Here is a 12,125-nt window from a genome sequence, read left to right as displayed (position 1 = left end):
TAATTATTTTCCGTGGTGCGGAGTTCCAAGGCGAATATTGTCAGACCACGGAAGTCAGTTCACGAGTCGCGAGTGGGTGGAGGCTATGAGAGAGAGGGTGACTTCAGTGGTCTATTCCTCCATTCGCCGGCCACAGACGAACCCGAGTGAACGCGTGATGAGGTAGTTGTCCCGGGTATTTCGAGCTTATTGTTCGGACGATCATGGAAAATGGGTGGAAGTTATACCGTGGATCAATAAATGGGCCCGTACGTATGGCCCCGTTTAGTGGAATAGCCCTGCTGAAAAGGTAAGTCTGAGTAGGGGGCCTTCTTATATTTTGGGAATTGAGGAATTTATTATCACATGTCCGGGGAGAGATCGAGCGGGCGGCTCTCGCGGTTCGAACCGTTGCAATACATGGTACGAAATTTTCAGCAATAAATGTTTCACCCTTATTTTTTTCCTACACACCTTTAAGATGCCGTAATTTTTACGTCAATAATTAGTTGTGGCCATGTTGTGAATCCATATGAGAGCATACCTGAGAGTAAATGAGAAAAAATGTACTCAAACTATCCGAATCTTTTTAAGTGACTGTTGAATCAAAAGAGATCACTTCTCTAGAATCATAGTACAAATATTGCAATAGCGCTCGCTTTCTGTAATTATTGTAAAGGTAATAAATATATGTTCACAAATGCATACATATTTTTTTATTCGCATGCATATAATGGTTTAAAAGACAGTAAAGCCTTTCATATCCAAAAGACATGAAAAAATGGTACCCATCACTAAAACCTCTCTATAGTGAACCTCCATATATCAAATTGCCCAAATTTTGGTCCCTTTCATTACAATAGGGTAGTTTCCTTCATCAAAGAAAACGAAATGCATTGCTTGCAAATCGTTACCCACCATTAGTGTATTCAAAATAAACTAATTATTTGGTTTTAGAAATACCGGTTTAGACGAATGGCAATGGTCAATTTTATCCTCATTTGAAAAACACCATATTGGCGCCCATGCGATGCCACTCCACGTGACGTCACAGGGACCTAGTTTCTATACGAGAAGATAGGAGTTATGCATCGTCTGAGGTTACCAATGCATGCATGAGGAACAGAGCTCAGGGAAACATGTCTTAATAATCACCTATTAAAACTGGATAATGTCAGAAAGTTTCCTTCGTTTAATAAGGTATTAATACTTCTTATATAAGCCAAGATCTACCAGCAAGCGTGGTACTCTGCTACCTGCTAGCATCCTTCGTCGTATCAGCACTCAGAGCCTCGCCCCAAGGTCACCTCACTTGCGGCAGCGGGAACCAGAATGACATTACACGTGAGTTTTCCCGGCATTCATACTTACCCGTCGAGTTTTCACGCGCTTGAAAATTTTCACTTTCCATCTAATCGCGAAAAATAGATATAGTGAAAAATCTCCACAGGCAAGAACAATTCTTTAGAGGAGAAATAGCTATAAAAGGTCAGCAAATGAGCCAAAGAGGAAAATTCGTATACCCCTCCATAACACCGTTACCCTGAAACCTTGTTTGAAGGATTACATTACGTCACTAGGGAAGGATATTGAGCCTCTTGATTATTATTGACAGATTTTTGATGAGCGACTTTTACAATTGAATACGATAAAAAAATAAAAGGGCCAAACGATTTTGCGTCAACCTAAGGACGCATTTTACGGATCTCGGCGAACATAAGACTGTAATATCCAATGTCCCAGAAGTATGTAAGTGTATAAGGCTGTTTGCTTACTTACCTTTATGCACTACAGGATGAGTGAATCCGGGAATACAGTGGTAATGGCATTTTACAACGCAACTAAATGTGGCGGAGATACTTGTATACTTGTTGATAATTGTGAGGCGGAGACAAAGTGTACTGCAGATACACATCCGGGAGGTTGCAAATGGATGCATTATTCAGAATTTTAAATATTTCCTTTGTCATCTCTTTTGTGCTTCAGCAGTGTGAGATAGATAAGAGATAGATATGACAAGATTTAATTGTATTTAATCAATGGTGGAGATCTCGTTAGACTCCATATGGGAAGGAGAATGCGTCTAATATGTAAGACTCCCGAGATAGGTGGGATAAATTATTGCGTAAATTCTCCCTCTATCGCAGGAAGAGGCCGAAGAAGTGGAGAGGTTGGAGATGCGGACAATATATGTGGACTTTTCACGCCGTACAAAAACACGGAAAACCTCTTTCTTACTTTTCCAATGCAAAAAGACTGTGTGTTATTTGTGAATAATTGTCATTTCAATCGCCTGCAGAATGCATCAAGAAAAGAAATGGGTGGGATAAATTTCACGGCTACTTACTACTTAGCCTTCCAACTTAAAAATTTAAGGCCGATTATTTTCAAATATGGCGAAATATGAATGATACAGAAACTAACTCAAGAATAATAATAATAATAATAATAATAATACTAATAGAATTAAAACTTAAGAATTTTTGGCATCAGTTTTTTGACCTTGCTTCGATTAACAATTTTTACTGACAAATTTGTCCGTATCAGGAATGTATAAAAATTTAATACAAGTTTTCAAATAGTTTAAAGCACTTTAAAAAAATTAAACAAAACAATACAAATGGCATTGCAACGTTTTATGAATTTTTGTTATATTGTGTTTTTTTCAAGACCGCACGTAACTGGTAGTGTAGCAAGAATTGCACGTCACAGGTCATGGGTTAAAGACACCAAATTATTCGTTTTGCTTCTTGTGTAGTCTCACGCAAAATAAGGTACGTTCAAGTATTTAGTATCACAAAATTTGTATTTTAAGGATCTAGAGGCAAAGCAAATCTCTTGGTGTCCTTGTAAGAATCTTAGGTATAGTTCTGGTAAATACATGTTTTTGTCATGATGTCCAAATTTACAATAATAAAGGCAATCCTGAATTCATGCCAAAACTAAAATTTATTTTCACCAACAAGAAAGACACTGTTCATCGTGTAAAGGCTACTGATACAAATATGTTTTTTTTTAACAACTCTGTCATCACTTCTAGTAACCTACCAAACGCAAAAAATATATATTACACATATAAAAGATTCCATAAAGTAATATAACAGTCCATTCGTGTGTAGGGATGATATGATAATAATATATCTCTCCAACCGATTACATAATATATCACCATTTTTCCCATCCACCAACTTAATTATAACAATTAATAAGTGGCAGTGAACTCAAATACATATATGTATTACCCCCCGGGAAAATTCCATTTCAACAAGTGCTCACTTTATACTTAACAAGGGGAGACCACGAAACTTGCTCCGCCTTTTTCAATGCCGTATTTTTTATGGCCTTTGAAACGGTGAACACATCCCTGAACTAGTGGCGGTTCCATTGAATGGGCCTTAGTTTGGCTGAATTAATTAATTTTCATGCGGCACTTTTCACAAGCCGCGTATAGTTTCATGATATCGCAGCACTCAGCAGGTGGATCGGGTGGGGTAGTGGTTAGCGTTTACGGCTACCACCCAGGGGACCAGGGTTCAAGACTTCGTGATTGCTGTATATTTTGCGGTCTTCATTGTGATTATACGGCATCAGCTGTTTCATTAGTTTTAATTGCGACAAGCATATACATGAGACTATTTTTTTTATCATCAAAATGGCGTTTAGGTATTTAAGCAGTGTCATTTCAAACACGGAGATACGACGACTACACTAGCAAGGGTTGGTGAATGAAGTCTTGAACCCTGGTCCCCTGGGTGGTAGCCGTAAACGCTAACCACTACCCCACCCGATCCACCTGCTGAGTGCTGCGATATCATGAAACTATACGCGGCTTGTGAAAAGTGCCGCATGAAAATTAATTAATTCAGCCAAACTAAGGCCCATTCAATGGAACCGCAACTAGTTCAGGGATGTGTTCACCGTTTCAAAGGCCATAAAAAATACGGTGTTGAAAAAGGCAGAGCAAGTTTCGTGGTCTCCCCTTGTAAGTAACAAATCTGATGGGTCAAATCCTAGTGAAAACTTACAAGAAAGCATAGTTTCTAAATAGTTTTGGAGTTGTAATCATTCCATCAAAACTTTGAACACCGTCTAAATATTCACTCACTGTTACAATCGCCATTTAAAAATGTACGAATACAACTCTAATGACAACAAATTAGTCCTTTGAGCAAAATTTGAGTTAGCAAAATATTTCTCAGAGCGATCTTTAATTATGGACACTTATGCATATCTTTTGAATAAAAAAGAATCGGCAAATACACCAAAATCAACCTCTAAGAAAGAGTGAATAATCCACAAATGAAAGAATTCATAAAGTTATGTCACAGGCAATCCTTTATGGTGATGTATTTGAATAATATGAACTCTTTCAGCCGATAATATAAATTAGAACCTTTTCAAGTACCACATCTAGGGTGCACAAATTCATACCACACGGTCTAAAAAAAAACGTTACAAACCGTAGTGATAGGGTGATTCATTAGACAATTTAAATATATATCACCAAGGATATTCGCAGCACTTATGTCACAGGACATCCGTGCGTTGTGATGATTTGATAATAATAATAGATCTCTGACCGATTACATAATTTATCACCACATTTCCCATCCACCAACTTAATCACAATAAATATGAGGCAGTCAATTCAAGTAAATATATTACCCACGGGACACTTCCATTTCAACAAATGCTCACTTTATACATAACTTACAAATCTGATGGGAAAAATCCTTGTGAAAACTTAAACAAACTCATATTTTTTAAATAGTTTTGGAGTTGTACTAATTCCATGAAAACTTTGAGCATCTTCTTAAAGTCACGCATTGCTACAATCACCATTTAAAAATGTATGAATAAACCCTAATGACAAAAATTAGTCGTTCGAGCAAAATTTGAGTTGACAAAATATTTTTCAGAGCGATCTTAAATTATGGAAATTTAAACATATCTTTTGAATAAAAAATTAACATCAATCACCAATTATGTACATCTATATTAAGATGTGGATGTACACGTTCTTCTTCCATATAAACGTCCCACCCTGGTTTTTCCCGCTTAAATGAATAAATGATGGTGGCTAAAGTTTGCCAAAGTGCATGACTTCCTAAATGCGTGGCTCATTTATCGAAAAATAACTGAACAGAAAAAGTCACTTTTGAAATATCGAAGGTCACTTGCCTTGATTATGCTAAAAATGTTTGAAAATCATCAATCCAAGGAAATCAAACTTATGTTCCCATTAATTCTGTTTGATTTCATAGCTTAAAACTATGGCCACAATTTAATGTTATCTAAAGACGAAGAGTAGACTGAAAAGGAAAGCAAAATCATTTTGTAATAAATGCAACATTGGCCTTCATCCAAAAATTTTCTACGAATATCATGTAAAAAGGTCAAAATGTATAACGTTTCTATTTTATATGCTCTTTCTGTATCGTCTTTTAACATCAAATCACCGTCATGATTATTGTACTCATTTATTAAACAAATTTAGCAAAACTTCTATAGGAATGCACTACTGCCCCCTGTGCATGGTGTCCGATACATTGGACGGGATGTATTATTTAAACTACTGATTGTAAAAATTTAAAAATTTCATAAATTAGTTAAAATGAACCTTAATAGCCAGAATAATAACTTTTTAAATACATATTTGACAAAAATAACTTTATGCACTAATGGGTTAAGTAAAACTCCTTTGTTACTAAATACAAAAGCAAATATAAAGCAATATTTCTCTGGCTCTTAATGTAACACAGTTTATTACATAGTGCCAACAACGGGGGGGATGCCAACCATAGGGCATTCTATCCTACATGTATATGGAAATGTGGATGAAGATGTTCTTCTTCCAAATGAACGTCCCACCACTGTTTTTCCCGCTTTCAGATCCTTCCAGAGTTCCGATCTGATAGGGAAGGGGTCATGGTCTATACATCCCGGTGCCTCTTCGAACACTCTCTCATTGAGCTTGAGAAGAAGTGGCAAGACGATAAAGTTGAGGATGAATATGATTCCCGTGATGATCCATCGGTAGTCTGCCAACGGATGATCGCCGTCCAAGAGAAATGGCCAAGACAGGGCCAAAACAAAGGTTTCAAAGTTGTAGAGGATGTCGTCATATACACTCACTCTCCAAATTCTCATCGGGTACGGCGTGATGAAGACGCGGTAGACCATCCACAGTGTGTTGGTAGTTTTTGTCATTACCCGCCTATTGGGAGAAAAGAGACATGAATTCATATGAAAAACACATGACTTGTGCAACAATGCATACAAGGCTCAGCTGAAAATCGATAGGTACTCATTTCTGCCCTGCAATTCCCTCTCTCCGAAATACAATACACGTAGCACTCGGAAGAAAAACTCTGTCGAGGGCACACAGAAACGGTAAGTCTGTGAAAGGACGTGATTTCCCGGTGAGAATGCTGGGCAAACTACTTCAGAATGCGGCGGCGACGGTAAAAAATTTCATTGCCCTACCGCGTATCAGCTAATTAGCTGTCTCCTTAACCTAACACTGTCGCGCATGGATTGATGTTCGTTCAGTATTGCTAGAAATTGACGTCCCAGACTCCCGATAGAAGAGTCAGAATTCGCGGCATAAATACGCAGGCAAGACATATGACTGTCACTAAGCGCAATTTTTTAATCTAAATTTCACCTCCTCTTTGCTGGCCCTTAATGCTTGTTAGCAATTTTCATGGCCACATTTATTCTTTGTGTGAATTATTTTATTTTTCTCTTTTAATATACATTTTGTTGTCTGTACGTTCTGGTTTCCTTATATTTATTCATCAATTTGATCAATGCTACTGAATATCTCATTTCTATAAATGTTCATTTAACTTACTTTTTTCACAGCGCCTTTGAACAGAATAAATTTTCTCTGAATTTAAAAAATAAATAGTGTCACTTTTAACTTTTGCATAGCTTAACCTTATTGTGAATATGTATATTAAGTGGATGTGGGTCAGAAAATCAATATGCATTATTCATGTACGAGGGCCTGCAGATACATATGAATATTACATGTATGGGTATTAAGATTTCCGAATAGTAATACGCACGTATACATACATCCCGAGGAACTTTTGAAGCACTTTCACGTAAAATATACAGAAATAATATGGTAATTTTCCATCGTATACATACGTATATTTCATGTATGGGTATTCAGGGTTTCAATTTGCACACATTCATACATCCTGAGGGACTTTTAGCCACTCTTGCGTGAAATATTCAGACGTAATACAATCGTATTCCATCTTATACATATGCATTGGGTCACGCATTTTTTGTGTATTATTGATGTAATACAGATGTAATACAAATGCTGTGTTATCTGGGGTGATGTCTCCAAATATGGGCTAGGTTGTTGCCTCCTAAGTGGAAAACCACCAGTTACTTTTTCATCCTGTGCTCACACAGAAACTCAAAAATCATGCTCGGAGATAGAAAAGGAATTTTTGAGTTTAATTTTTGCCACATCAAAATTTCACTATTATATATACATGGTAAACCAGTTTTAATAAATACCGATATTAAACCCTTGGTTTCCGTAATGAGAATGAACAGGTCCAAAATTAGGTCTTAACGAATGAGTGAATGAATTGAAACTTAAAAGAATGTGGGTTAAATTATTGAAATATGACTTATGTTAGATGTAAGACGTTTCCCAGGCATTCTGATGTGCAAAGCGGACCCCCAGTCAAGGTCATATTGTAGAGATGATGTCCATGAAGAACCTTGTTTGGCAGTAAATACATGTAGTTGGTGTCAGTGATCAATTGCAAATGAGTGAAAATTTAAAGACGAAACGTAAAGTTGAAACTGCAGTGGATATGTGCTTGAAAATGGCTATGGATTTATGTAAAGTTGGTTAGTCTAGAAAGCAAGATCATGAGGGTGAACTAAGCCTATATTATAAGATTAGAAATAATATTTATGAGGATAATGGATTATTGTTCTTATGACAAGTTAATAGCGCCAACAAAATTAAGACAATACATGCTTGAATTACTTCAATTACTTCAGGGTCAAATGGGAATCGAAAAAACCAACGCCAGGGCTAGAAAAGGGTTATACTGGCCAAAAATAACAGAGACATAGCACAATATGTGGAACATTGTAGTGTCTTTGAAAAGTTTATACCTGTAAACGTAAATGAGTCAATGATTGGTCAGTAAATACCAGAATTTCCTTTCGAAAAGAGTGATATGGAATTAAGGAATTTTGCTGGAATAACTTGTCTAGTTGTAATCGATTATTCTTTAAACTGGATCGAATTATTGTTGCTAGGATCATGTACGGCAGATACAATTGTAAAAAATCTGAAACCAGTCTTTACAACCCATCGCATTCCAAGAGTAATTACTTATGACAATATGCCTTTTAATTCTCTTTACTTCGGACATTTTGCAAATGATTGGGGAATATGGTTAAAAACAGTTAGTTCGCCTCTTCACCTTAAATCAAATGGACTACCTGAAAGAGGAGTTCAAATCTGTAAGATGATGCCAAGAAAATGTAATGACAGTCGAGATGATGTTCATCTCTCACTGTTGGAACATAGAAACACTCCTATCTCTGGCCTAGGTGCATCAGCAGCTCAGTTACTAATGAGTCGAAGGCTAACGTCCAAATTGCCTATTAGCAACAAATTGTTAATACCACTGATTCAGAAATTCATTCCATTTGAGACAATCTATAACCCTTATAAATGATAACAATGTAATTGATAGTGATTACAAAATTAGATCAGGCAGGATTGTGAGAAAACAAAAGAGGTACTGTGATTGATTGTATTTTGAATATTATTTCAATTTTTATTTTGTATTTGATTATTAACAACATTAATGTAAATTAGGTGATGTTAAAGTACATTACTTTCTTTAAATTTAAACATTTGTAAATTGTGGTAAGGTCTGAAAAGTTTGCTACAGTTAAATGATTATTGTTATTTTATAAAGTATGATGCTAACGTTGGAATGGTTATTTTCGATTGGGTTGAATTTTTTAAATTGAAAGGAATATGTCATGATATTTCTCTTTTGTTTTTCAATTGTTTTAAGTGCTGTCTACTTTCCCTTTATTCATATGCTCAATGTTGAATAAAGGTTCTTAAGAACATGACAAGAAACATAACTGTGAGTTACTGAAATATGCGAATCAGCCCCCGGTTGGAGGTTGGGTCCATACCTTTCGAACGGCGATTAGCATTACTTTTGACTTTCGATCCATTTGTATGCATTTGAAATGCTCTCCCTCCAATGCAGCTGGAGAAGAGTATACCATATTTCACTTTCGTTGGAAAATTTTCAGCAGGTAAGTCAGTAGCGAGTTGAAGAATGTTAGGAGTCGACAAAGACATCAAGAGAAAAGAACCGCTGTCATTCAAATGGCTGCTAGGGAATATCGTACACCATACTGTGTTGTTGCTGTTTTATGGGTTATATGAGAATTCTGCAAGTAAATGGGAAACATCCCACACAGCACACTCAAAATTTATACCGTATAAAAGTTGCATAAATGGATAGGTATAATATGCAAATAATATTCCGTCGATTATGCACATAATATGCGAATAATATGCACATAATATTTAAATATTATGCCGCCGTAAACTATTACTATAATATTGACATAATATGTATATTATTACATTGTTAGTAGCATTTCATCGTTAATTATGATTCATATAAGAATCATAAATCAGCAGCCACCCAGCAAACTCAAAAATCCTATTCAGTATAAAAGTTGCATAAATGGATAGGCATAATATGCAAATAATATTCCGTCGATTATGCACATAATATGCGAATAATATGCACATTATATTTAAATATTATGCCGCCGTAAACTATTAATAATATTGACATTGTATGCATATTATTTCGTTGTTAGTAACATTTTATCATTAATTATGATTCTTATAAGAATCATTAATTAACGGCCACCCAGCAAACTCAAAATCTATTCAGTATAAAAGTTGCATAAATGGATACGCATAAAATGCAAATAATATTCCGTCGATTATGCACATAATATGCGAATAATATGCACATTATATTTAAATATTATGCCGCCATAAACTATTAATAATATTGACATAATATGTATATTATTTCGTTGTTAGTAACATTTCATCGTTAATTATGATTCTTATAAGAATCATTAATTATTGGCCACCCAGCAAACTCAAAACTCTTTTCAGTATAAAAGTTGCATAAATGGATACGCATAAAATGCAAATAATATTCCGTCGATCTTGTTCATAAAATTCGAATAATATGCACATAATATTTAAATATTATGCCATCGTAAACTGTGATTGTATCCGTAAAAATCGATGATCATACATTCTCTGTATCAAAAAATGTGAAAAATTATGTTTTAATATATCACTAACAATTTCGTATCGTTCGCAGAATACTCCGCAATTATTATTATTGTTTTATTTTCCACACCGGCATACTCCGGTCTGGCGAGGTAGGCAGCTTGGTAGCCATATTGCCGTTGCGTCACGTTGCGTCATTGTTAGCATTGTTAGCAGTTGTTAGTCATTGTTAGTTGTTGCCGTAGCCATATTGCCGTAGTTGGGTGAATTGAACGTATATTGAAAAATCTAATATTAATGAGGAAAAGATGGGTTTAAGGAGCTATTTTATGTCACAGTACTATTCTGGTAACGCATATACGATAAGGAATGATAAACTTCATGGTATGAAGAACAGGACTTTATTTAAAATCAAAGTAAGTACACGTGAGTCGTTGTCGTTTGTCATAGGGTTTGCAAGCAAATCTGAAATTATTACGCTCCTAATTTTGAGAGTTATTCCCAGTTTTAAATTACCTAAATGTATATATTATGACGGTACTTTTTCAGTCAGAGTCCCAGCTTGAAAAGTGAAGGAAGGCTATTCCAAGGAAAGACGAAGTTGCTACTTAGGTACTGATCCAGGTTAAGAGCTGCACTTTCGCCCTGAAGATATCACATACTTGATGATATATGCATATAATTATTTTAATTTGTGATTATTAGTGACAATATGATCTTTATTGTTTCTGAGTGTATTTTCAAGAACGGCTTGCTTACATCGTTTGCGTGATTGCTCGCCACAACTCTATGACTTACAGAGACAATTATGCGATTAGAAGACCTTTTTGTGGTTTGGAATCACATTTTGGACCATTTATAATACATTCGTTAAGAAAAGACCGTAGATGTTCAACCATGCGGATGTCATGGAAGGAATCATCGCAAGTGTTGTGATAGTGAATTCGTGTGACATACTTTGTGCTTTTTAATCTCAATTTCATGAGTAACGATTATGGAAGGGTGAATGTTTGCCTTTAGATGTCATTTACATGTTATTTCAACCAAATTTGCGATGATATAGGACTCCTAACTGAATGTTTGAAAATTTGTGATATAACGCTGAAGGTAGGAGGATTGTGCCCTGTTTTAGTGCAATGTACCTATGGTGTCTCTAGATGAATGATTTATTAAATTTCTCCTCGTTTCCAGAAATCACTTTTTATTTATGTAATTTTCGAATATAATGTAACTGCATATTATCACACATCAACGGTATAAAATGTGCATAAAAGGTACGTAGATATGGTATATATGTGCATAATATGCAACTATATGGCAGCCCACATCAATGGTATAAATCATGCATAAAATGTACATAAAAGGAGCATAGAAATGGTATATATGGGCATAATATGCGCATATATTTTAGGCCACATCAATGGTATAAATTGTGCATAATATGTACATAAAAGGAGCATATAAATGGTATATATGGGTATAATATGTGCATATATATAGCCACATCAACGGTATAAATTGTGCATAAAATGTACATAATATGTGCATATAAATGGTATAATGTCCTCATAAATTGCGATATATGCGCATAATATGCGGAATATATGCACTGATGGAATGGCATAATATTTGCATATATACGGAATATATGAGGACATTATACCATTTATATGCACCTTTTATGTACATAAAAGGTGCATATATTCCGTATATATGCAAATATTATGCCATTCCATCAGTGCATATATTCTGCATATTATGCGCATATATCGCAATTTATGAGGACATTATACCATTTATATGC

The 12,125-nt window shown here is 35.3% G+C and overlaps 2 protein-coding genes across 2 annotated transcripts in view; both read right to left on the bottom strand.

Annotated features, from left to right (window-relative positions):
- The window catches only part of LOC124170029, a 513,527-nt gene that overhangs the window by 404,217 nt on the left and 97,185 nt on the right, over window positions 1–12,125 (bottom strand). The gene's annotated exons all lie outside the window — the stretch shown is intronic.
- Window positions 5,038–12,125, bottom strand: part of LOC124170082 — a 73,992-nt gene continuing 66,904 nt past the window's right edge. The window contains exon 14 of the mRNA XM_046548776.1: window positions 5,038–6,196. Coding sequence (XP_046404732.1) covers window positions 5,746–6,196 — 451 coding nt within the window. The 3' untranslated portion in view covers window positions 5,038–5,745. The remainder of the gene's footprint in view (window positions 6,197–12,125) is intronic.

This window comes from Ischnura elegans, chromosome 13 (assembly GCF_921293095.1).
Source record: "Ischnura elegans chromosome 13, ioIscEleg1.1, whole genome shotgun sequence".
Taxonomy (NCBI): domain Eukaryota; kingdom Metazoa; phylum Arthropoda; class Insecta; order Odonata; family Coenagrionidae; genus Ischnura; species Ischnura elegans.
This window is presented reverse-complemented; position numbering and strand designations above follow the sequence as displayed.